This window comes from Mustela nivalis (assembly GCF_964662115.1).
Source record: "Mustela nivalis genome assembly, chromosome: 7".
Lineage (NCBI taxonomy): Eukaryota > Metazoa > Chordata > Mammalia > Carnivora > Mustelidae > Mustela > Mustela nivalis.
Window position 1 is genome coordinate 133793357 of NC_139026.1, and position 27098 is coordinate 133820454.

The 27098-nt window shown below is 38.0% G+C and overlaps 1 protein-coding gene across 4 annotated transcripts in view; it reads left to right on the forward strand.

The window, feature by feature from the left end:
• Window positions 1-27098, forward strand: part of MYO3A (myosin IIIA) — a 241353-nt gene that overhangs the window by 52765 nt on the left and 161490 nt on the right. For all 4 annotated transcript variants that reach the window (XM_082740863.1, XM_082740865.1, XM_082740866.1 and 1 more), the window contains exons 7-10: window positions 4474-4550; window positions 7811-7956; window positions 10469-10534; window positions 13314-13469. In XM_082740863.1, coding sequence (XP_082596989.1) covers window positions 4474-4550; window positions 7811-7956; window positions 10469-10534; window positions 13314-13469 — 445 coding nt within the window. The remainder of the gene's footprint in view (window positions 1-4473; window positions 4551-7810; window positions 7957-10468; window positions 10535-13313; window positions 13470-27098) is intronic.

A 27098-nucleotide genomic window follows, 5' to 3' on the forward strand; every position in this document is an offset into this window, starting at 1 on the left:
GTTATAGCAAATCAAGTTTCCTGAAGTTGTCTGGTCTGTTGAAACCACTTTGGAAACCACATATTTCATGTTTCTTCTGACTCCTTAAGGCTCTCAGAGATCTCTTGACACGGTTTTTCTCCCTAGAAGAAACACTTAGACAATAGGGAACGGAGATCGCTGTACAGTAATCAAACAGCCAGGAAGCCTTGTTGGAAGGGCCTAAAACAGCATGAAAATTTCAATATAATCAAAGCAAAGGGCTTAAGAATCATTAACATACACCTCTTTAATGTTCCTGAGGCTTTGACTTTCAATGGATCATTGTTCTCTCTTCTAGCCTGTTTTCTGTTCAGCCCTAGTTCCCTCTGGCCTCTTGTTCCTTCCAATAGCCTCTCACTATCCCAACTTTCTGCCTGGAATTTTCCAACCTTTTAGCATCTTATCCCTTGAGATGCTTACATAACTGTTTACTTTGGTGACTTAGTCCATTATTTCCTCTCTGGACAAGATGATTGTCCTAATCTTCTTTACTTCCTAGGCCTCCTGAACTCATAATTTGGATTCCTGTTGCCTTTTAAAGTAATTTATGGCAGTCGTTTTTAATAGAATCTTGCATTTTTCTACCTTCTTAGCTACTTTTCTTGAGAGAATTCATACCAAATAAAAATGCCATTTGTCCTCAGGAAACTGACTTTTCTCTTCAGCTGAAGTTTACTAAGCTGAAAATGAACACGTTAGACTTTATGACCGATAAGTTGCCTTCTAGCTTCAAAGCTATTTGGTTGTGTTGGTAAAATGATGTTGGGGTTTAAGAAAGATTACAGAAACATTCAACACACACATGAAATTTGGCAAAGGTCTTCTCTTATTTTTAACGTTAGTATCATTCAATATTATCAGACTCAAGTGTTAGTTTCCCTTTTAAGATTTTATTTATTTTTTGAGAGAGATATTTGAGAGAGAGAGAGAGAGAAAGCACACAAGCAAGGGGAGGGACAGAGGGAGAGGGAGAAGCAGAATCCCTGCTGGGCAGGGAGCCTGATGCAGGGCTCAGTCCCAGAACCCCAAGATCATGACCTGAGCTGAAGGCACATGCTTAACCAATTGAGCCTCCCAGGTGCCCCGACCCACAGGTTTTTTAGTCTACCTAGTGGCATTGTTGCTTTTTCACTTTCTTGAGACTTTTTGTTTTTCTTCTTCACATTCTGGGCTACAGTTTTCTTATTTATAGTTTTACAGTATCTTTTTCCTGTATGGGAATCAGGTGTAAAACATTCTTTGTGCAGGATCCCAAAAGCCACTTAATGATATGTGAGACCCCAAGAACACTAATTCATTAGCCCACATTCTGAGCAGTGGTCTTTGAAGGGGGTGTCAATGCCAGCATGCTTACAAGACATCATGGGGGTGCAGAAAAAATACCCATACTAATTATGACACAGTCATAATACAGTTATTATTTAATCTCATCCTTTAAAATTATCTTTATGTGCTTCAGAATGCATAAGTTAATATAATAGTAAATATATGGAGAATATCTGTAGCCATATCTATATTTGTATGTTTGCTTATGAGTTTCTTCTTCTTTGGGATGTGTGATTAAAGAGTTTGGAGGCCAAACACTGTCCTAGAAAAATTTTAATCTCATAGCAGCATATAAATGTAATATATCATATCCTTTCAATCATATCATATATCATATCAGTACTATGAGACTAATATCACTTCTAAAACCTAATAACTCGTAGACTTTGTAAACCCATTATTGACTATTACTCTTATTAATTTGCTCCTTTGTGTGTAAAATCATTTGGGTCTTATATTAGCTAGAGTTCCTTGCTTATGAGCAACAGAAACTAACTCTGACCAGCTGAGGCAAGGATACTGAAAACAACACCGACAGGCTTACAAAGTCAAGGGAGAAGAAGCTGGGCCATCTGGCTTCCTAGGAAGGGCCATGGTAGCCCTTGTCCTCAGGGGCAGCGTCACTTGGACCTTCGAGCCCTGCCATTGGATGACTCTGCTCTAGCTACCTCCTCCCTGAGAGTCCACTCCACTCAAGATTCACCTTTCCAAGAAAAAGAATCTGAATGGACTACCTTGGGTCACATATCACACCCTAAAAAACCTTTTTCTAGTATCTTTCCACATGTGTTTATTTCCTGTGGAGTGTGGCAGGAAGGTCCTTTCCACACATCCATGGTTATAAATTCAGACACCAGGACATGACTACTTGCTGAGAAATGTCAACCCTAGTGATGTAATCTTTTCTTCATATTCAAAAAGAGAATAAATATATCACATGATTACTCTAAAAGGTCATTTTCCTGCCTGGAGCAAAACTTTTGATTTTTTTTTTATTACTTTGTTGTGGGTTTTTTTTTTTCTTTCCTTTTACATTTCAGTTAAATGACATTTGAATTTTTAAACTTTCTTTAAGAAATTGAGACAAAAATGTACAACAGGATCAAGTAAAATGTAAATTTAGATAGATAGATACCTTAGAATAAATCTCAGTAAATTTAGAATCAGTTTTAAATTGAATCGATTTTAACATCCATTTGCAGGGCACCCGGGGGGCTCAATTGGTTAAGCATCTGACTTCGGCTCTGGTCCTGTTCCCAGGGTTCCGGGATCAGAATACATCTGGCTCGATGCTCAGCAGGGCATTTGCTTGTCCCTTTCACTCTGCCCCTTGCACTGCTCTCTCTTTCTCTCTCTCTCTCTCAAATAAATAAAATCTCAAAAAAAAAAAATCCATGTGCTTTTCCCACTTATGTAAATAAATTACAATATTTTGATGGTCTCATAAAATCTGAGCTTAATCACTTCTTTTAATTTATAGAAAAAGACAATATGAAATGTTTAGATTTAAATTTAATTTTTCTAAAGGTTAAAATGCCTGGAGTAGAGGTGGAGGTAGGGGGTGTATTCTGGAGAAATATGCTGTTAAGCAATGATGCTCTTTCTTCAGGGAGACTGTTAGAAAATATTTAAGAGACAATCTTCATGCACAGATTAGATCATCTCCCTTGAATTTGAAAAATTATTTAGTGAGGATATTTTTTTCTGTCGAAAGATTAACTTTTTCAAAGACCGAATTTGAAGGCCATAGATGAAAGTTCTGTTTGGGACAGGATTTATACTATACATCGGTGGAATAGGTAGGTTGGGTCATTGTGAGATGCAGTTAATATGGCACTGAAACATACTGCCTACCCCTACGCCCATGTATATTCCACCAACATTTAAGCATATTTCCACCACCAAAATACCCTTTTGGCTGAATATGGCCTTTGAGTTTCATGATAAATGTCAAATGCCAACTTGGAAGAATCAAATGTATCCAAATTTAAATCTTAATTAATGTCTTTGCTTTACTTGGCTTGTAAGATAAATAGACAGAGCCTAAAATAAATGTGACAACCTGGGAGACACTTTTCAAAACAGGAAATCAGGGGATGCCTGGGTTACTTAGTCCATTTAGCGTGCGACTCTTGGTTTCAGCTCAGGTCATGATCTCAGGGTTGTGAGATCAAGCCTTGCATTGGGTTCTAGGCTCAGCATGGAATCTGCTTGAGATTCTCTCTCTCTGCCTCTCCCCCTTCTCGCTCTCACTCTTTCTCTTTCTAAAATAAATAAAATCTTCAAAACGGGGAAACCAGGAAAGGGAAGCCCATGGTTTGGGTGTAACCCATCCAGTTCAGAGTAGGTCAAGGGAAGAGCACTGGACGGCCAGAGGTAACCAGGCCAGGCCTGCTGTCTGCATGAGGAACAGGAATGTGAAATGCAAGGAGAGACTTTCCTTCTAATCTTCTTAAAGGTCAATTATGATTATATCTAACCAGGTGTAATTAGTGGGATGACATGATTGAAATTTTTGGTTATACCTCTTCATTGTAGTCCTTCCTTCTATAATTTCTCTAAAGGAATAGAACTGATTGTATTTCCATTGTTGGATTAAATAGATACCGTTAATTTAAAACTTCTAGATAGGTGTGATTTTTTCCAAAGTTTATCATGTGATGGAAAATAATTTTATTCACATTCACAAATAACCCACTATGTGCATACCACCATAGAAAAAGTCTCAAACTCACCAGAATTTGGTAGTGGGCAAAGGGAGGAGGAGAGAGGGGAGGAATCTTATCAAATAACAATTACATGCCAAACTACATAATATAGACAGGTAGTTACAAATACAGGAGGTCAAAAAATAAAGGTTAGTATGATCAGGACCAGCTGTCAGCATAGAGGAATAAAACTTGAAATGGGGCTTTAAGGATAGAGATGTTGGATATGAGAAACAGAAGATTAGAGGACCATTCTGTATTTTGGCGATGAGGAAATTCTGACTTAGAATACTCAAGTCCCATGGCAGCTTTAAAGGAACAGAATTTTAATGGTAGTTTGTAAAGAAATATACTGCCGTTGGAGTCTCTTTGCCTGAGTAATTAATGCAAGAATTGAAGTCTTGTGTCTTTCTTTCAGGTGTGTCTGCACAGCTCACCAGCACTCGGCACCGTCGGAACACCTCCGTAGGCACGCCATTTTGGATGGCTCCTGAGGTCAGATAGTTTTGAGAGGGACAGATGTAATATTTGATCTTTTCTGACTTTCCTTTTCATGCATACTCTATCTCCATATGTGTTTCGGAAGGTACTAGAAGAAAACGTCAGTTGTTTTTATGTAAGGCTTTTGCATGTGTGAGAAGGAACATGGGAGGTGTTCGGTAAATGGACTATGAATGAACATGAATAAATGAAGGAGTGAATGAATGAATCAGATGAGGTAAAGAGAAACTGCTTGCAGCCTTAAATTTTTAAGTTAAATTTGCATTTAATTGCTTAACATGCATCCATATTATTAATATTATAGTAGAAATATTAGGAAAACTCCTAGCCTTTAAGATCAGATTTGTGGTGACTAACCTGTATCACAGGTTCCTACATTGGGCCTGTCTTGCTTGGGGACAACAATAGACTCTTTTCAAACTGTTACCGTTGGGAAGTTGTGGATGAACTGCCAAAATTGCTGAGGGAAGAAGTTTTCTAGAGTCCCATCTTCTCTCCACAGCCATTCTTAATGCCTTTAATCTTTTTAATTATGTTTATCCATAAAGAACACTTATGTTTGAAAGCTCTCTCTTCAACCTCTGGGAAATGTTCTGCTATTTATTTACCATTTTCCAGGGAGTCAAGGGCAGGAAGTGGTTCAAATACTGCATTAATATTGCAAAGCCTTAGAATGAAATGTGTTTGGGGATTAAACCATTGTGTGCTGTTTCTATTTTAATATTAATTCAATTAGTACTTACAAAAAAGTGAAATGTAAATGGAATATAAAACATGGAGAAAGGTTACATTATCTTTAGAGTTTCAAAAATTCCAGTGGATTCAAAAGCTTTTTTTAAAGATTTTGTTTATTTGACACAGAGAGAGAGAGAGAGAGAGACAGTGCAGCACAAACAGGGGAATGGCAGGCAGAGGGAGAGAGAGAAGCAGTCTCCCCACTGAGCAGTGAGCCCTATACAGGGCTTGATCCTGGGACCCTGAGATCATGACCTGAGCCAAACGAAGGGTGACAATTAACAAACTGAGCCAGCCAGGTGCCCTGGATTCAAAAATTTTTAAACAGGGTATACATCTTGGAATAGGAATAGGAAGTGTGGTCATATAAAGAAAATCAAAATTGAGTAAGAGAAAGTGAAGTGAGTTTCTTCAGTTTGTTCTGATTTATTAGTAGTGTTTTAAAAGCTTATAAAAAAATTTTAAAATGGGAAATTAGTAAAATATAGGGATAATATTAAACAGTATAGCTTATTTATGTATTTTAGTAATGTAGAAAAACAATAATATAAATACTATACTATGTAATAATTGTGTTATTACTTGATTAATATTAAATAGTCAATAACCTAGCTTTGTATTTTCCATGTTATAGTAACAAAGATTTTGTTTGGTATTTAAGTTTTCTTCTAGTTAAGAAAGCAATTTTGATTAGTGGATCTTGGAACCACTGTCTAAGTAAGAGAAAATATTTTGATCTATCTAAAATTTAATTACCAGAGTATTAAATGAGTTAATAATTAAAATTGACACTCCTTAATATGCAATTACCGGACTGTCATTTTACTGATAAGTCATTATTTATTATTAGTAAGCCTCCAATAGCACAAACACAGTTTGAAAGTACTTTTCTGCTTAACAAACCAGTGGATGTTACCTAAAAGAGAAAGGTTCCCTGTGATCTTTATTTTTTTTAAGATTTTATTTATTTATTTGACAGAGAGAGATCACAAGTAGGCAGAGAGGCAGGCAGAGAGAGAGAGAGAGAGAGAGAGGAGGAAGCTCCCTGCTGAGCAGAGAGCCCAATACGGGGCTCGATCCTAGGACCCTGAGATCATGGTCTGAGATGAAAACAGAGGCTTTAATCCACTGAGCCACCCAGGTGCCCTCACTGTGATCTTTTTAAGCTGTCATGTAAATATGTGCATGTTCCAGATTTTGTGCATATTGTACTTATTCTTCTGCAATAAACATTTCCCAACTTATGAATGATTGGCAGTATTTCAATAAATTTCCACTTATCTAGAATTGTTGAAGTATATATATTTTGAATAACCAGCTCTCTAGCTCGTGAAGTTATGGGTTATACACCAGCTCTATGTTATTAATGACCAATCTCATAGAATTAGAAAGCAGCTAAATAAATAAAAATAAATATATTCTCCATAACTAACGGCGTAGAATTATTTCAGTGTTTTTAGGGCCTCAGAGGCAATATTGTTCATTTATCAGTTGAACAGTAGAATTCTCTACTGACATTTTTAAATTAAATTCTAATTCAGAGGAAGCATTTGCTGGTTACATAAAGCCATTCTTCCGAGACCAAAGTCCATGCATGTTTTAGGATAAAAGGGACTAGGGAAAGAGTGACCATGGTAGGTGACCCTATCATTTTTACAAGCCACTATACTTTGCCAAGAAAAAGGGAATAGTATTTACAATAACACTAGGAAAGCATAAGCTAAGGATTTTTTAGACAAATTGGAGCATAAATTCACCCAAGCCTTTGGCGAGCTATTCCTAGACCACATATATGACGTCATAAAATAACAACAACAACAAAAAAAGTTGGTGGGGCAAAACACGTTTTTATACTAAGGAAGACCAAGAGACCCAAAAGAAGAGAAAATTCATCTGAATGTGTTTTTTTATTTTAAACAGCTTTGTAGAGATATAATTCATCTACCATAGAATTAACTCATTTGATATGTACAGTTTAATGATTGTTAACTGTATGTTTACAGGGTTGTGCAACCATCATCACAGTCTAATTTTAGAGCATTTTCTTTCCCCCTAAAAGAAACCCCTTACTCATTAGCAGTCCCTCCCCATTTTCTCCCAAGCTGTCCTACACTACACAGCCACTAATCTGCTTTTTGTCTATGGAATTGCCTCTTCTGGACGTGTCATGTAAATGGAATAATAACAGTATGTGGCCTTTGTGTCTGACTTCTTTCTCTTAGTGTTTACACATGTTGTAGCATACATCAATTGTCTGCTCCTTTTGATGGCTGAATAATATTCCATTGTATGTATGCACAGTATTTTGTTTACCTACCACCAGTTGATGGACATTTGGCTTGTTTTCACTTTGGGGCTATTAGGACTAAAACTTGTAAATATTTGTCACATGAATTTTTAATATAAAACTTGGGACTTTCATGCTTACTTTTGCTACAGTGTTTGCTAAAATCACAAACTTCACCCTGGTTTGGTTTTGGTTTTGTTTATTTATTTATTTTTTTTGCATTTTCTGCTAGGTGATTGCATGTGAACAGCAACTGGATACCACTTATGATGCCAGGTGTGACACCTGGTCCCTGGGGATCACGGCCATCGAGCTAGGGGATGGAGAGCCTCCGCTAGCCGACCTGCATCCGATGAGGGCACTCTTCAAAATTCCAAGGTCAGAGGACTAACATGGGGGGTACGGTGTCTGTAGCCTATCTTTCTCCCTTCAGCTGGTGCTCATCAGGGAAATAGTCAATGTATTTTAGCAAAGTGGGAGCACAGTGGTCTGGGATATCTTCTGCCTCTTCTGAAATACTGTATGTATTCAGTGGTTTCATTTCCCTGATCTAAGTAAGAGCTTTTTCTAGATACTTGGTATGTCTTCCTTTTGCAGGGATTTGAGCTCTGAGAGCAGCAGTTTCTCCCACTCTTTATCTACTCCCAAATTTGTCAGTAAGGCCCGGGGCCACTGTCAGTACCACAGTGATTGGCTTTGCTTCGCTCTATCAATCCAGTGATTTTTTTTTTAACTACTTGCTAAGACTTTTCTTTGGAGGTTTAAAATGATATCATTAATAAAACAATACACAAAATTTACTGATATAATAGCAAAGACTTTAGATGTTAATATTTGAGTGTATTCATATAAAACAGTAAATTTAGAATAATCCCTTTGGAGTCATGAAAGCACTTTCCTCTCTGTGTAGACCTTTCCCTTCAGTGGCTATATTGACAAACGTTCCTGTGTCTATCCTATTACTAATTAAATATTATTTTATATATGTTTTGGTTAGTTCCTAGACATTTCAGAACACTGATTTGAAAAGACTGCCTATTTTTATTATATATGTGTTCCCTTTTGAGGACTGTTTTAAGGATTATGCCTGGTACCATAGTCCCAGTAGAATGCACACCCAGGGGAGTGGTGAGGTGATAAATTATATACTTTTTTCAAACAAATTTTGTCATCTTAATGCCTATAGCACTTAGGACCATATATTCAAAGCCCTGGGAAGAGTTCTCCAGTTCTAAAGAAATAATGTCAGTATGTTACATTCATGTCAAAAGGGGTCTATTTGGAATATTTGGCACGTATTTAAATCAGTAGAAGACCAAAGATTTTGAATGCATTTTTCACTTTATCTTTGAATAAAGATATTCTATGTTCTAAATTATCATGACTTTATCATCCTTTACATAATAATTTCTGAGTAAATCCCAGGTCTAGTTATTTGTAAAATATGCTGTTTGGTTGGTAAGTGGGGAAATAAGATTACAAAAAAGAATAGAAAACCTATGCCAAGTCCAAGACATTTCATTAAATATGAGGAAAACAGAAAAAAATATATACATTTCCTAACTCTTAGTGTCGGCATGAAGCCCTACACTTTCTGAGCCCTTTTATTTATGGTTTAAACTACCAGAGTTAGCTGGATGCAGTGATTCTTGGTGATGACCCTTGGATGGACAAGGGATGACAACACTGATGTTTCTGGAAGTTGCATCCTCTTACTTACTTCCTCCAACTTCTGCCACCATTATATCTCTAGCATGGAGGTCTTAGAACATGAACTATAGAAATAATGAGGAAAAAAAAAAGGGGCTCTGAAAAGTTAGCCCATTCTGAATGTTCTAAAATCATCAAAACTTTGTTGTACTCCAAGCAAGCCAGTAAATCTTGGGAAATTTTCAGGAGGACAAGAAGCAAAGCAAGACTCTTGGGGAAGAGAATGACTTCTTTTAATGTGCAAATCAGCAATCTTCAGATAGTTCTAAGACTTGTACAATGAGCTCGAGGCATGATCTAGGGTAGATGAGTGGCTGCACTTTTCTTTAATGAGCCTGTATAAACTGTACACTAATTTCATTATAAGCTATTTAAGGAGTAATGCAGAACTGAAGACAAAGTGTTTCCATCCCACTAATGAAAACAAAGCGCTGTTAGGATTAGTGGAAAGCAGTATTTCAGCAAATTCAGTCATCACGGTTGATCAGTGCTTCTTGATGACGGAGTTAGATCAGCCTCATTTCCAAGGGATGTGCCTTCATATTCATGAACATGTCAAAGAAGAACAAGATTTGTTTGGCCTTAAAATAGTGGCAACTAATAACGAAATATTTTAAGTGGCATTCAGAGCTTTCCAGCTAATTCATACTTTCCAGTTCCTTACTTCTATAACCTTGTTTCCAGCAGCAACAGAACAGCTCCTACTAAAGGCATTCTACTCTGCTCTTGTCTGCTACAGTGTCCCTTGTACTCTAAATGATCCACCTTTCAGGTCACCTCTGTGTGGCCTGGCCATTCCTCAGAGACTTCTGCAGGACTCAAGTTAAAATAAAATAATAAAAATTTAAAAATTCCCCAGTATTCGTTGTTTCTATTTTGCCAAGTTTAGATGTTTCCCCCTAGCGCACTCAGGTAAAAGGGAAAAGATTCCTTAAAAGAAAAAAAATTATCAGAAAAATTGGGTCCTATATTAAATGCTCGCTGAGAAACAAGGAAGCTGTCATTTTATACGAAGAATGCTTAATAACTAATCCTCTGTCTTGGAATCAGAAAATTGTGGCCATGCTTGATTTATGCCTGGCAGAACCCCCGATCACACTCATGCTCCAGTCTGTTCAGCTCTGACTCTGCACCGACTGACGAATGTGCACAATCCAACCTTGGTTCTTATTTTTTCCAGGAATCCACCCCCCAAACTAAGGCAGCCTGAGATATGGTCAGCAGAATTCAATGACTTCATTAGCAAGTGAGTAACAACAGAGTCTTTAAAAAAAAAAAAAAAAAAAAAAACAAGAGATATCATCCTGCTAGAACTTGGAAATGTGCCTTTTACAACACTTCTGAATCTCCTCCTTATTTCTTATCTATTGAACAGCCCCAGAGGGTGTCCACTATTGTCTACAAAACCAACATTTGTACTGTCTTCTGAACATTCAGTGAATCCATTATTGCTCAAATAATGATCTCAGGGTCATGTTCATGTGCTTAAAGATAGCTATGCCTCTGAGGTTGCTTCGTGGTCCATAAACACATCCTTCCATCTACCTGCTTTTTGCAAGTCACACTCTCCCATCTCCCACCTACTCACCCACCTTTGGTTCAGTCCACTATTTTTAACCCTTTGTTTATCTGCATCACTCATTCCCTTCACAGTCGGGATTTTCATTGCAGTCACTGAATCAGATAATTATTTGATAAAATGCTTATTATTTCAAATTCAGTGAACATTTTAATTTGACAAATATTTAGCACAAGGGCAGTGCCTTTGGGCAATCGACTGGAAGATATGGGTCAACAGTTTCTGACTATCTGCCCCACAAACCTCTTATCACAATTTTATTACATCCTCACCATAAACAACAATAATATTGATAAATAAGGTAAGGAATGACTCCAAGTTGTAAATGGGAGACAGGGGACATTAAGATTACATGTGTCAGGGCATCTAGGTGGCTCAGTTGATTAAGTGTCTGTCTTTGGCTCAGGTCATGATCCCAGGACCCTGGGATCAAGCCCCAGGTTGGGCTCCCGGCTTAGCAGGGAGTCTGCTTCTCTCTCTGCTGTTTGCTCTGCTCATGCTCTCTGTCTCTCAAATAAATAAAGTCCCCCCCCCCAAAAATATTATGTGGTGTCGGACACTACTTAGAAAATGTAGAAAGGGCAAAGAAAGTGGAGGACCCAGTCATACCCATAATAGAGTCATTAGTGTTTCTACCAAGAGTATCTGCTTATTCCCTTATTCCTGAAAAGACAAAAGGCCTAGAGTTAAGGGATATGAAAACCTGGGGACTGAGAGTCACATTTTGTTCCCCAGTTTTCACATGAGCATCTGTTACTGAGTACGGACCGTGAAGTGTAGTCAGACCTTACGCGTCTTCTAGGAGAATCACTGAGAACTTTGAAGGGCTCCAACAATTCGTAATCGTGCCCCACGTCTGCGGTCCTTCCACACAGATCTTCGGTGGAACTTGTGGCTTTGACACATTCCACACGGTTTCACCTCCAGGAAACATTCCCCGACTTCCTCCCGGCAGCTAGTTAGCATTCTTCCCTGTGTGCTCTCGCTGCGTTTTGCTCCTCTTCCATGAGGAACAGCTGTTTGGAAGCCTCTCTTCCAGACAGGAACTTCAGGGCACCGGATATGCCTTATTTGTCCCTGTAACACCTCCGTCCTGCAGAGTGCCTGGTACATACCAGCTCTTTGATACACTTTTACTTGGAGAAAAGAGTCCCATATGTGACTACACTCAATCCATTGACCAAGAGCTCCAGATGTCAGAAAAGGATACATTCTGTTAAACTAAATGATCACGAAGAGCACTTATTCTTAATGCTCAGACATCATCATCCTGGTTCCTTAGTGTATTTTACCATCCTTGCGAAATATGTTACTGGTTAAGCCCAGGAAGGTAAATGACCAAATCATCATCCCAGGAGGAGTGACAGTACAGATTAGAAATGCCACGGCCCAAGTCAAGGCATGGCTCCTTCTTCCTCTTTCTTTTTTTTCTTTCTTTTTTTTTCTATGTCACCAAGTGCCAGCCCAGCACTGATCAGTTGTTTCACAAGCACAGATCCTCTGAATCCCAGGGTGGGAAGGGTCCTGGAGGTTGACACAGTCCAAGTCGTATCCGGGGCATAAATCCTTCCCGAGCATGTGCACTGGGTGGCCATCCCATCAAGATGTCCTCATCCCTAATCAAGGTGATCCTACCCAGTGCAGCCCATTGTAACTGAGAAGCCTCCCTGTTGAAAAGTTCTTCCATACGCTGCCTTCAAATCTCTTTCTCTCCTAATTTCACAAATCGATCCTGGGTTCTTTGTCTCTTGTGACCACTGAAAACTAGTCTAATCTCTTCCAGATATTTGAAGACAGCTGTCATGGCTGATTCAATGTCCCACTTGTTCAACTGTCCCTCCTGTGATGCTGTTTCAAGTGTCCTCACTAACTTTATCCTTTCTCATGCTACAATCTAGACCCCCAAAGATGTGCACCGATATGGGATTTAAACATCCCCCGCACATTAGTTTAGCAGTTTTATCACGTAGAAAAGAAATAGATCAACCGAGAAGCCTTTAAAGGAATTAGGGGAGGGAAACAGAGAAGTTTGTTTTAATTTTAGATAAGCTTTCAAACTGTAATGACTTCAATCCTTCATTCTTTAACTGCTGGCTTGTAAAGCGGCCTGCAGGGGAGATTGCATTTCCTCACCACTATGCCAGCATGCTTGCCCAAGGGGGCCATGTTTAGTTGGCAGTTGAGAAGGCTACGTGGTTTTGCTCCCAGACGTGTCCCCGTTCACAAACACGCGTTCCGCCATATTGCAGGTTAACATGCTCTGAGACATGCCTCTCAGGATGAACACTGTGAGGAGCGTTGCTCTCTTGTGTTACACTAGTTGTTAGGAGTATGAATAATAACATCAAAACTCGAACTTATCTAGTAATTACATCTTTCTTTCCTTCTCTCTTGCTCTCTCGCTCCTCTCTCTCTCTCTTTTTTTTTTTTTTTTTGGCCAGTGCAGGTGCTTGACTAAAGATTATGAAAAGCGCCCAACAGTGTCAGATCTTTTACAGCATAAATTCATTACTCAAATCGAGGGCAAAGACGTGGTGTTGCAAAAACAGCTCATGGAATTCATCGGCATTCATCAAGGCATGGGAGGCACAGAAAAGGCCAGGTAATCAAATAACATCTTCATTCACAAAGTCCAAACATTACCTAATGACACTGCACATTTTTATAATGCGATAGTGCTGAAGGTAGAAAAAAGAACTCATTTAAATTAGTGCACTGTGGGTTCTGAGATAAGGGGATACTTGCATGAAAAGTGAATTCACGTGTTGAGTTGCATCCCGATATTGGTAACGTTGCTTGCAGCATTTTCTAAACAACTTCATCAGAATAAAGAACGTAAACTTTAGTGGATGATTAGTGTTAGCATACGTTTTCTTGTGTTTTCTGATCTTCTATAAAGTTAAGGTATCTTATATTTGAGACTTAAAAAGAGACATAAACCTGAAAAGACTTTTTGGAAAGTATTATTTCTTGGTATCATTTTTTTCCGGTTGAACTCTATTCAGAAATATTTTAAATATCATTACTCCTACTTCCTATTTGGGTTTCTAATAATCTACTATGTATAGTTTATGTAATATTGAATATGCCTTTTACTTATTATAGATAGTATATATGTTTATCTCAAGGAACTAAGTTGATACAGAGAAGTATACAACAAAATGAATCAAGTATATCATTTTAATCTATAACCTTCTAGTATCTTATGGATGGATATACATTGTTTAAAAATTAGAATACTATTTATATGTGTCCTGGAACCTTTTTTTTTTTTTTCCCCTTAGTAATTCCCATCACCTATTTCACCCATCCCCCATACTGTCTCCCGTCTGACAACCACCAGTTTGTTCTCTGTATTTATGAGACTGTTTGGGGATTTTTGTTTGTTTGTTTGTTTTGTTTTTTAGATTCCACATATAAGTGAAACGAGACGATATTTGTCTTTCTCTGTTGGATTGTTTTACTTAGCATATACCTTCTAGGTCCATCCATGTTTTTCAAATGGCAAAATCTCATTCCTTTTATAGTTGAGTAATATTCCATTATATAGTTATGCTATATCTTCTTTACCCATTCACCTTTCCATAGACACTTGGGTTGCTTCCATATCTTGACTATTGTAAATGATGGCACAGTGAACACATGGGTGCATATATCTTTTCAAATTAGTTTTTCATTTTTGGGGGGTAAATAGCTATTAGTGGAATGACTGGATTGTATGGTATTGCTATTTTAAATTTTTTGAGGAATCTCCATACTGTTTTGCAGAGTAACTACACCAGATTACATTCTCACCAACAGTGTGTGAACATTCCCTTTTTTCCACATCCTCACCAACACATTATTTCTTGTCTTTTTGATACTAGCCATTCTGATGGGTATGAGGTGATATCTTATTGTGGTTTTGATTTGCATTTCCCTGATGAATAGGGATCTTGAACATCTTTGCGTGTCTGTTGGTCATCTGTATATCTTTGGGAAAATGTCTATTTGTGTCTTCTTCCATTTTTAATCAGATTATTTGTTAATGTTGGGTTGTAAAATTTCTTTATATATTTTGGATATTAAATCCCTCTTTGGATATATCATTTGCATATATCTTTTCCCATTCAGTAGTTGCTTTTTCATTTTGTTAGTGGTCTCCTTTGTCGTGCAAAGGTTTTTATTTTGATGTAGTCCTGATAATTTATTTCTGCTTTTGTTTTCCTTGGCTGAAGAAACATGCCCATAAATAATGTTGCTAAGGCCAATGTCCAGGCCAATGTCCAAACCAATGTCCAAGAGAATACTGCCTGTGTTATCTTTTAGTTTTATGGTTTCAGGTCTCACTTTTAGGTCTTTAATCCATCTTGGCTTTATTTTTGTGTAAGAAAGTAGTCCAGTTTCATTCTTTTACACGTAGCTGCCCAAGTTTCCTAATACCATTGAAGAAACTGTCTTTATCCCATTGTATACTCTTGCCTCCTTTTTCAGATTAATTGATCATATAAGGTAGGTTTATTTCTGGGCTTTCTATCCTCTTCCATTGATCTATGTGTTGGAGCCTGCTTTTTCCCACTGAAGAGTGAATAGCCATGTCATTAACTCCATGTCATTCATATTATTCTATGACAGATTTTTTAAATACTGCCAGCATTACCTTGTATGACTTTTCAATGATTGATTTAAATAATCCCTTATTATTAGATATTTAGGTTGTTACTAATTGTTTCTGTCTCTGATAAGTAACATTGTAATGAACAGAGTTGCACATGAATCCCTTATTATTTCCTTAAGATAAGTTCCTAGACACAGTGCTAAGTCAAAGGGTAGTCTTTTGTAGTTTCAGTTTATTCTTGAGAATTCTATTAGTTTCATTTAAGGAGCATATCATTATTTAAGGGCTAAGTGAGGAAAAGTGAGTGGAAAATGGTGCATGGGGGCGCCTGGGTGGCTCAGTGGATTAAGCCTCTGCTTTCGGCTCAGGTCATGATCCCAGGGTTCTGGGATCGAGCCCCACATCAGGCTCTCTGCTCAGCTGGGAGCCTGCTTCCTCCTCTCTCTCTGTCTGGCTCTTTGCCTACTTCTGATCTCTGTTTGTCAAATAAATAAATAAAGTCTTAAAAAAAAAAAAAGAAAATGGTGCATGACTTAAAAGGTGATTCTATTTGAATTCCTGCCGGGGTCACGTGTTTCATTCCTATTTGTTTAATGCCTAACTGTGTGCCAGACATTGTTAGGATTTTATATTATCTCATGTGATTTTATAACATCCCTGATATAGGACACTCCATTTTCACGGCTGAGAAGAACCAAAGTTTACAGAGGCTAATTAACTTCTACAAGGCAACACAGGCAATGAATGACCTAGCAGGAATTCAAATCCTGGTCCCTAAACCCAGGCTTTATTCACATGAGTAAACAGAGTAATGATAGTAGACGTCTCTGGAGGTTAGGCCTTGCCTATATGAGTTTACAGCCTTGCTAGAGAAACAGAACTCATATACTTGTAGTGAGGGAACATTACGTTGTGAGTGGAATGAATTACAGAGAAGAAGGAAGGAGGTGTGTAGTTTACAGTGAGGAGATGGCCCTGGGCCACACATGTCCTTCCTTCCTTCTTTTTGTGACAGTAGTTCCATAGTCAGCCACAATCCCATACTTCCCAGAGCAAGTGGACAAACAACAAGCAAACAAACAAAATGAACAGAAATTGAAGTGTACCAGCATCGTGTTGGGTGCTCAAGAACTATGGAAAATTTGAGATTTTACCTTATTTGCAAGCTAATAGTTGACCTGCCAGTTACAAGCATATTGGCAGAAGATATGAGACTCCAGGATCAGAGACAAAGGACCTTACTATTCTTGTTAAGCTAGGAACATCAGTTTTATATTCATGATGGTTATTCTTGTCCCACAAATCCTAGTGCTGATGTGGAATGACCTAGATAGATTGGTGTATACAGTAGGTTTGCCGGATAGTGTAGGGATCCTGAGCTTGGGAAACTCCAATCTTTGAAAAGGGAAGGGCTAGTGAACCTGCCCAAACTTTGTCCTGGAGCAGACATTATCTTTACTATTTTGTTAAGCAAACAACTTCCATCTGTCGTGGAGAGAGACATTATCTCTAATTTCCACCATTTGCTATACAAGCATTCTTGGAAATACAGTCTGGAAACAAAGCTAATATAAGACATGCAGAAACGAGAGAGACCCATGGATAATTGTCTCCCAGCATTCAGACATCGTAAAAATGGTTGAATGAAACAATATTTAGATTCTAAGTCTGTTGCTCTAAGTTCCAGAGATAAAAACAAAGAAAAAAATTATTGAAAACAACTCTACATTGGGCACCACATGAGATTCAACACTTGTGTTTCTGAGTCACAAAATTGATTCTTGTTGATCTTGTTAAGAATTCTGAATATGTTTTCAATGTGAGAACTTCTGTTTCACTCAGAATTGTGGAAAATTTTCAGTCATTATTCCGTTAAATATTGATCTTCTCTTATTCTTTTTATTTTCTAAGAGATAAATAATGCAATGTCCCAATATACCTTCTGTGTCTTATGCTTTCTCCTTTATGTTTGTCTTTCCTTTATCAGTCCTCTGCTGTATTTTGGTTGATTTCTTCAAAATTGTTTCTCAATTCACTAATCCTTAGAATAGGACTAGTCTAGAGTAGTAAACTTTTTTTTTTTCAGGCTGATATTTCTGTCAACAGCTGTATTTTTCATTTCTACAGTCTCTTACTTTTTGTAAACATTCCTTATTCATTTCTGTCTTTATATCTGGCTGTTCATATCTGGCTAATTTATTTTGTGTGTGTATGAATGTAATTCTTTTCTTTTTCTCTGTAGACTCTTTAGCAGTCTTTTTTTATTATTATTTATATTCCAACCAGGGTGAATTGTCTTGATTATTGGGTTTATTTGCTTCCTTAATATTTGGTTTCCTTCTGGGGTTTAGAATTTTGATTTGCTCTCCTGCCTGGAACTGGGGGGAGGGGGGCGGTTTGCTCTGCTTTTTCTTTTCTTCTGCATTCTCTTCTCCTATTTTGAAAGTTTTGCCTTAGCCATAATATGGCTTCAGGAGTCTTTCTGCTCAATAGCACTTTGAGGATATTGCAGATCTGGTCATGGAAACAGTAGGAAGTAGACCCAGTGTGTGCTTGGTCTTGCCATCACAGGTACTTGGGTCCAAAAAAGAAAGAAGATGCAGAATTTTTTCGGTGTTCTCTTTCAGGTAAGAGACAACCCTTCCCACATTCAGCTCCCAGCCTAGGTCAGGGCCTTCACTGTGAGTGGGGTGTTTCATTGCTTTTACTGTCCTGGCCTTTTCTGCCTTTTTCTAGTCCTGGACTTTGTGTCAGCCTGTGGTTTCTGCCCTCCTTCCCAGGGTGTGTCTGACTTTTTAGGTCCACTGTCATGTTCATCTTGTTTTGGAGAAGGTCTTTGTCATTTTAATTCAACTTAAAAAATATTTTAAAAAATATTTTATCTTTCACAAGTGTATATTTGGAAGGGGTGAGAGTAGAGTTTGGATCATTAATGTACAACACACTTTTGGCCACAGATCTTAGTCTGAGGTCGTAGGAGGAGGAAGTATTTTCCTGCTCTCAGCACTTTTATACTAGTTCCAAAGTGTGAAACATATTCAGGCAAAAGAAGAGACACTGCAGGGAGCCACTTGCAACACCTTCGGAAAAAGTAGTCTTCAAAATCAGGCAGAATTATTTGATTTGGTTCAGTTCCCAGCACTGGTAAAGTTGACCCAAAATCTGACTGTACTAAATCAACATAGCTAACTCAAAAGTGACATTTTTTTGTATGTGATATTGACATTTTGAAATTGGGTTGATATTTGTATTTGGCTGGATAATTTTTTTAAAAAAATCCTAATTTGGTTTTAAAGAAGACTGTCCTATGATAAATTGAATACAAACTGAGTACTTTAAATTTCCCAATAACGGCCAGGGGGCAGTGTTAGAAGGCACTGTGGGATGGATACAAGAACTTTATTTTTTAAGTCAAGGCCTGAATATAACAAGTCACTCGCATAACCAACTCAACTAGTCTGAGGAATTGAGATGCATGGAAGCCGCAATTGCTTCCATGACTAACTCTTAAACCATGGAAATGCATTTTCACAGGAGTTAAATTGACAGTGTTACAGTGCAGACTGAATCAGTGAGAAGTTTTAATTGTAAAATATTTTAAAAGAAAAGTTCGGCTTGGGCCCTGGGGAGGCTCAGTCGGAGAAGCATCTGCCTTCAGCTCAGGTCATGATCCCAGGGTCCTGGGATCGAGTCCCACATTGGGTTCCCCGCTCCACAGGTACTCTGCCTCTCCCTCTGCCCCTCCTCCTACTCATTCTCTCAATTCTCCCTCTCTCAAATGAAAAATAAATAAAATCTTTAAAAAGGAAAAGTTTGGCTCTTGAATCCAGTATTGTATTCAGTTGCCTGATTTCATGGGAATAGATAAAGTCATTTGTAATTGAAATGTACTATTAAGCTTTCTTGACTAAAAACAATCCAGCCCAATTTAAGAAGAAAAGCAATTGAGTGAAAAATGCTGGATGGCTCAGAGAATTGAGAGGAAGGCAGAGTGCCAGGCTTATGCCTGAAGCAAAGGAAGCCTCAAATAGCCTCCCCCAAGAGCTGCTTCTAAGAAGCCACCAATGAAACCCTCCCTCCCTGCTGCAAGTCCTGCAGCAACACTGGTTTCTGAAATGCCACAACCACCTCAAAATATCTGTAAACTGACCTTGAGCTTTGTCACTCCCTCAAGACTCTAAGTTCCATACAAGACCATCTGGTTCCCATTCTTAGGTGACAAATCCATGTTGTAGGTGAAGAAAATGCAGTGAGAAGCCCTTGCTTCTCCCTTAGTTCTGGTATCTGTATGAGGCAGAATCCTTTCTTGCAACCATCTTGGAATTTCTCCCCACAAAGGAAAGCTATTTTGAGATATTAAAGCAATAAATTATGTGGACTATGCAAACAGGTTCTTGAAATTCTTTCTTTTATGTATCTTGAATCTTTACCTAAAAGTGTTATTTAAGGTATGATGTGCATTCCTTATAAATAAAGGCAAAACCTACCCCAGTACATAGTTGAATGATAAATCCCAAACCAGGATTTCATTTTGTGGGGCACCTGGGTGGCTCAATCGGTTGAGCTTCCAACTCTTGGTTTTGGCTCAGGTCATGATCTCATGGGTTGAGATCGCCTGGGTCCTGGGATCAAGCCCCACCTCAGGCTCCATGCTCAGTGGGGAGTCTGCTTGAAAAATTCTCTCCCTCTGCCTCTTTTCCCACTTGCTAACTATCAATCAATCAATCAGTCTTTTAAAATTTTTCATTTTGTGGTGTTTATATTATTAACATGTTACCTTTAACATTTTCTTTTGCTTTATATAAAAAGCAAAATAACTTTAGTATTTTGCTCGATACCCTCGATATACTAGTGGTGATTAACTTTGATGTGTATAAATTGTTTTTTGGTTATATTTTATAGAAGCAAAAAGGAATGTTGGTAAGAATTAAGTAACTCAAACATAGCTATTTCTTAGGCCAAAAATAATGGCTGTATTTGTGGTGGTCTTAAAATCACCCCACTTGTCCCAGCATATATGATATAAGGCGACTTTGAGACAGATCTGGAAGGATTAACAAATGAAAGACAAACTAAGTTTTCCAGCTCTTCAGGACTGAAAGCCTTGGTTCCAGCTCTCAATTCTTTATTTAGGTATAAGACTTTATGTCATGAAAATTCAGTTGAATGGGATTCTGATTTTACAGAAAAAAAGAAAAAAAAAACCCAGAAAAATCAGTAGGAAGTAATAATAGGGTTTTTTCAGTGTGCTACAATGCATGATTCTATTTTATTCTGTTTTCTGGGCATGATAATTTTTCTCTGATGGCTGTAACTATGTCTTTGTTAGAATTATGTACCCTTTGGAACATTTATTCATATCCCTTAATATGTGGGGCTTTTAAAATGCTTATCCTGGCTGCTCTTACAATAACCATTCTTTTTGATTCCCATCTCCACATGAATATTTCAAAGACACTTCAAAATGAACATGTCCAAAATTGAATTTACACTGTCCCACCCAAAATTAGTTCTTTGGTCCCTTTCTTGTTAATGGCACCACTGCTCAATTCCTTATGCCAACCAGAAATCTAGGGATTATTTTGAAGTATTCTTCTTTCCTACTTTCTGTGTTTAGTCCAGAGGATGGCTACATTTCTTATGGCCCCATTCAACCCAACACCAATGGTGATAAAATCCTTGCTACCATGGAAATCATGAATTGAGATAATGCCGACGTTGTCTCAGTGTTTATTGAGGCCATTGTGTAAAGACCCGGACCTCATGCTACCATGTGGGAGCTGACGGCTGAAGCGTATATAGTCTGTGGACCTGGGGGCTTATGTTTTAATAAAATGAATAAGGCAAGCCTGTAAAAAACCATTATACAAAATAAGACGTTCCAGTCCCATGAAAGGAATACAAACCGTGTCCTATGAGAGTTAGAAGAAGCAGAGAATGTTTACAGTAACAGGGACAGGAAGGCTTATCCAGGAGGTGGCCTTTGAAACCCCACTGGAATAAACAGGACTTAGTCACATGTGAAAATAGAGTTACCACCTGCTGAACATTATTTCTAGAAAGAACAGCCTGAGCAAAATCAAGAAAGCTGACAGAAAGGCAAGCATTTAATCAAAGCTGTAAGGGGAAAACTCAAGAAACATGGTTGGAGATACCCACAGAGAGCCAACCATAGAGACAGAGCATTGAGAGTCGGACGGGAGGTCTGACCAGTATACTTGACAGTCCGCACTGCGGATGCCCCAAGGCCACCTGGGCCCTGCTGTGCTCCATCCTTTCATTGGTCCTGAAAGGTAAACTGTGGATACACCAAGACTGTTTATGGCAGTACTTTTGGATGCTTTTTTTTTCTCCAGTATTTCTTCCTAACTTTAAGCTATTGTATATATTTTTTTTAAGTGAAAGAAGTTGGTCTCCATCATATTGAATGACCAAGACATTAGTGGCTAGTGTTGGGCTATTTGGAGACGACAAATCAATTGATAGATTTATTTCTATGTATTTGTGAGTTGTTTTAATTGTTTGGTGTGTGCATCTGTGTATGCGTGCTTATATTCTAAGTAAATTTTATTTTGGGAAAATATCTTGGCCAAAATAAGGGGTAAAAGAATTGTCCATATAAAATCTAAGAGAAAAGTTCTTTTTAAGGCACAAACAGATGACAGCATCTGGCCAAGATAGGGAATCAAGAAAAAAGACAGGTGGGAATGGGAAAATGTATTAAGGACCCATCTAGTACCAGGAAATTTAGAAAACAAATGATAACTTATCCTTCTCCCTTAAAATACATCCTTATGCCTTTCTTTACTACTTCCTTTCCCAGAAAAGCTCCCACATAAGAGCTAAGTAACTTCTAAGCATGGTCCCTTAAGGAATTTTCTAAAGAACAGGCTAGTGAATAAGCATTCCCTAGGGAAGACCATTATGCGTATCTCTGCTTTTAAGTCTCAATAAATAAAGGAATTCAAATAAACAGGAAGAAGAAGAAGTTGTTAAAATGTCCACACAAGCTGTGAATAATGCCTAGGAATAAGTTACATTGATGTTTCAGAATAAAATTCTTTACAAACAGGAAAAAACCACCAAGGACAGGGGAAAAATAACTGTCAACCAAGGTTGGGGGGTGGAGGGAGAACGTGTTCAGGGTCATTTTCTGTTCTGTCATAAAGATCTGGGGTCAGAACCCATTTGTCCTAACACCTCATTCAATTTCTGTCTGTATCATACTGCTCCCCCTCTTTTTTTTCCTCCAGAGAATAGTCATACTAAAAGAGACTACTATTACTGGAAGGGAACTTCTCTTCTGGTTCCTTCTTGGAGAGACCAGAATGGAAGCCCAGAGAAATCCACTCCTCCCAATTCAGTAGCAAGCTTGTGGCCAGCACACAGCTGTAGCTCAAATCCCAGGATTTTCAGAATAGCACTCTTACTGGTTTCTGTATCTCTCACTGGAAGCAGAAATTGGCCTTCACAAAACTGGTGATACAAAGAGTTTTTTTGGACTTTTGGGGACTGTTTTGTATGATTTTACTCCTAATGGACATTTCAGCCTTTACCAATTTCTTTGCGATCCTGCAGTTTACTGAGTAGCATGTTCAAGGGTCAAGAAATCTTTGTTCACGTTTCCCTAGATGACTTTGTTTTAATCAAGAGGGTAGAGTATAGAAATAAATAAGTCTAAAAAGGTGGTCTCATTGATAGCCTCTTTGAAATATTTGGGATACAGTCATGTACTAACTTGATTTTAGTGACAACTGGACAAAAGTTGATCATCAGTGTCATGGTCTTTTCATTTCTCTTGAAAAGAGCCCCTTATCTCTGCAATGAGTTTAAGGATTTGCATTTGTTATTAGCAAGTGAACAGTGAGGGCCAACAAAACTGCATTAACTTATAAAACACTTTGTCCCATTTCTCTGGTAGTTGCTACTTAATGTTAAACCACACTCTGAGACTTCTTCTAGTGTGCTATTTTTCAGTCTTTAGTTTCACTGAGGTCTGAAAGGACAAGTTCTCAGTGGCTCCTAGCATGTCACTGGTGACAGTGTGTGGGCCTGTGACCACCAACGTGTCCATCCCTTCCCTACCCCGTTCTCCATCTTCACCCTGGCCACAAGGGCACTGGCTATGCTTTTTCATTCATCCCTGGGCTCATGCAGTATTCTCTCCTTGAAATCTCCCCTCTTCATTCTCTCGTTGAAAATACACTTCAAAACTGTATCTCCAATAGTCAGTTCACCACTTTTGAGATGCCTTCTCCCAATCCCCAAGCGTATTTACATTTTCTCTCTTCTGTGGTCATGCAGCCCCTTGTTCCTGCTTCAGAGTCAGACAGGCGTAGATTCAAGTCCTCATCCTTCCGTGTACTAGTCCTGCCATGTACTAGTTTTGTGACTCTGGGCACGTAACTGAACCTCTCCTTAGACCCAGTTAGTTCTTGTCTATGAAATGGGAATGCAAATAATGCCTACCTCATGAAGCTGTGAGGATAAATGTAATAACACCAAAAAAACATGGGCATGGTACCTGGCACAGTGTAAGTTATCGCCATCACTTAATGGTACTTATATACAATATATTTTGTGAATCTTAATCATCTTTGTATCTCCAGTGCTGGGTCCAGGACTTTGCAAGCAGTGAGTGCTCAATAAATATACTGTTGACCCTTGAACAGAATGAGGTTGTGCAGTCAAAAATCCAAATATAACTTTTGACTCCCCCAAACCTGAACTGCTAATAACCCATCATTGACCGGAAGGCTTACTAAGAATATAAACAGTCAATTAGCACATTTTGCATGCTATATATATTATGTACTCTATTTTTGCCATAAAGTAATCTAGGAAGAAGAAAATCGTTAGAGAAAGAAAATACATTTACAGTACTGAACTGTATTTTTTGGGAACAAAAAAAAAAAACAAGAAATTCACACACAAGTGGGCCCATGCAGCTCAAACCCATATTGTTCAAAGATCAACTGTATATAAACTTTTTTTTTTTTTGCAAATAAATATTTTCTTTATTTATTTGACAGAGAGAGAGAATGCAAATAGAAAGTGACAAGCAGAGGGTTCAAAAGCTGAGCAAGGAGCCGGATTTGGGACTCAATCTGAGGACCCTGGGATCATGACCTAAGCCCAAGGCAGGCACTTAACCAACTGATCCACCCAGGTGTCCCTACTCTATATAATTAAAGAGTTTGGGTTGAGATCTGAAATAGAAAGCCTTCATCTGGCTTTATATATTTAACAGACACAATTAATAGTGCATTTAACTATTTATTACTCAACTATAAAAATAATGGAGAACCAACATGAAAGATTTTTCTTGAGAGGAGGATTTTTTCATTTTTTTTCTAGAGAAAACTTCGTTTTATAGTTTTCTTGCTGGGGTAGGGGCAGAAACAGAGGACTTGGGAAAAAATAATAAAACTTACACAAACCTCTCATTTGTTTCTAAACTCACTCTATGAAGTTGTGTGCTCATGGGTCATGATCTTTTATGATAACACCATTGAGGCACAGTGAGCCCCTGCAGAGGTAGGACTGAAACTTCTAACTTTCATCTCTGTGTTTTTTCTAGAAATGCAGTTATCCATTCAGTTATCAGGAGAATCTAACTCATACCCTGAGGGTAAATCATGTATTTTAGAGGTGTTTTCATAGTGGAAGTTACAGAGTAAATGGATTTGGGCATGCCAGTGTCTTATTATAATCAACACATGAGGTTCTACATATCATTTCTGCCTCTTGTAAGAGATTATTGCATATTCTGTTTGAAGCCCCAATTTAAAGGACTCAAGCTTTCATTATCACTCTGGTTTTACCAGTTTTGCCAACACAGTTATTCACATGCTCCCACTTAATATTTGCCTGTCTCACTCCATTACTTTTCTCAGATGGGAGCCATTGGAAACTTTTGCTTTGAAACTTGATTTTTGATTGTTTTGATTGTCTCTGCTTCTTAATTCTTTTGAAGGAATAATGAATATGGATATTAGTTTATTTGTAAAAGTGACCCTTACTTATTATTTAAAAACCCAGCAAATACATAAAAATATAAAATTTGTTTTAGGAAATCCCTTGAAACCACAGCACCAAGAGGAGGGGAAAAAAATACCCAGCATAAACATTTGATGAACACAATTCTAGATTTCTTTCTGTATGTGTGTGGGCAGCAAGAAAGATTGTTTTTACAAATATGGAATTCTTCTGTAAGTGCTATTTTATTGAAATTTTTATTGACATATTATAAATTTACATGCATTTGTAGGAAATAATACAGACAGATCCATGTATCACCTACCCAATTTCTCTCAATGGTTACATTTCATAAAACTATATAAATACTCTGAAGTATTTTACTCAAACTTAACAGAAGAAAGAGAAACTTAGGGCAAAAAGGAAAAACATTGTTGAAAGTCAAATAAATGTTTATCTCTTCACTTCAAGATTTTTTTGGGTTTTGCTTAAGTTAAAAGGTTAGATTAATTTTGATTCAGTTCTAGACAACCTCTGCTACCTCCTTGTTCTGAAGAATGAAGTTAGCATAGTTATACTTCCTCCCATCCCCTTGATGTCCACATCCTGGACTTGTTACCCCATTCTTTTATGTAATTAATGCTTCATGTTTGTAGTCTACCTGCAAGCCTAATTTCTGGGGCTGTTTAATCTTTTTTCTGTATTTAAGTTGATTCAGTGCACACCTCAAGTCTTTTCAACTATACCCTTCCTTTTCTGAGAGCCTTATTTTAATTATTCTCTTGGGTCAATAAATCGTGTCATCTCCTAATTATTTCCAGAAAGCCTCAGACCCTAAATTCTTGCTTTCTTGAGCTCGAAGCTTAGGTTAGTTAGGCAAAGTAAACTTAGGTCAGTGTTTTCTTCTCCTCAAAACTCTGCAAACCCTGTTCCACTCTGTCTGGGGCAGGTGTATAGCTATTGAGAGAACCAAGGCAGTGAGCCTCCTCCCTTTATTCATGGCTGGTTCTTTCACAGGATGTCTTTTGGGGGGTCAGAAGCTTCATGAAGCTGTGTCTTAACGACCATTCTTCCAGATCCATTTCATTTACCCCTGACCACGTGTAGGAGCCAACTCCTACTGCCTCATGAGAGCCAACTCAGTCTTTGTTCTTTTCTCTTTCATTTTGTGTCCTTAACCCATGTGTCTTACCCTGTCTGTGAATTCAGTCATGTTTATTCCCCATCTTTTCTTCGGTCATGATTTTTCCTCTATCCCTTTTCTGATCACAGACAACTCAGTTTTTATCTCTTTCTATTGTCTTATAATCTGTTTATTAAATCTTCGGACCATCTCTTTCAAGAGAAAAAAAGTCTTCAGAGTTTGCTGTCTTAATGAGATCATATAAGAAACATCTTTGAAGGATGGAGAACTTTTGTCTGAAAATTTTCTGCAATTCTATTTTGTGGTATATATATTCTTCAGTTACCTTGTGCTTATAATCAATCCTTAATTACTCCTCTTTCTCCCCTCCCCCATTGTTTTTGTTTTTTGGTTAGAAGTATATACGGTGATGAATGTCTTCCAGGTGGGATTGGAAATAGCTGTGTGCTAACCAAAAAAATAAGGGGGAATGGAAGAAGGATGACTTGAAACGTCTTCAGCTTGGATTCGGT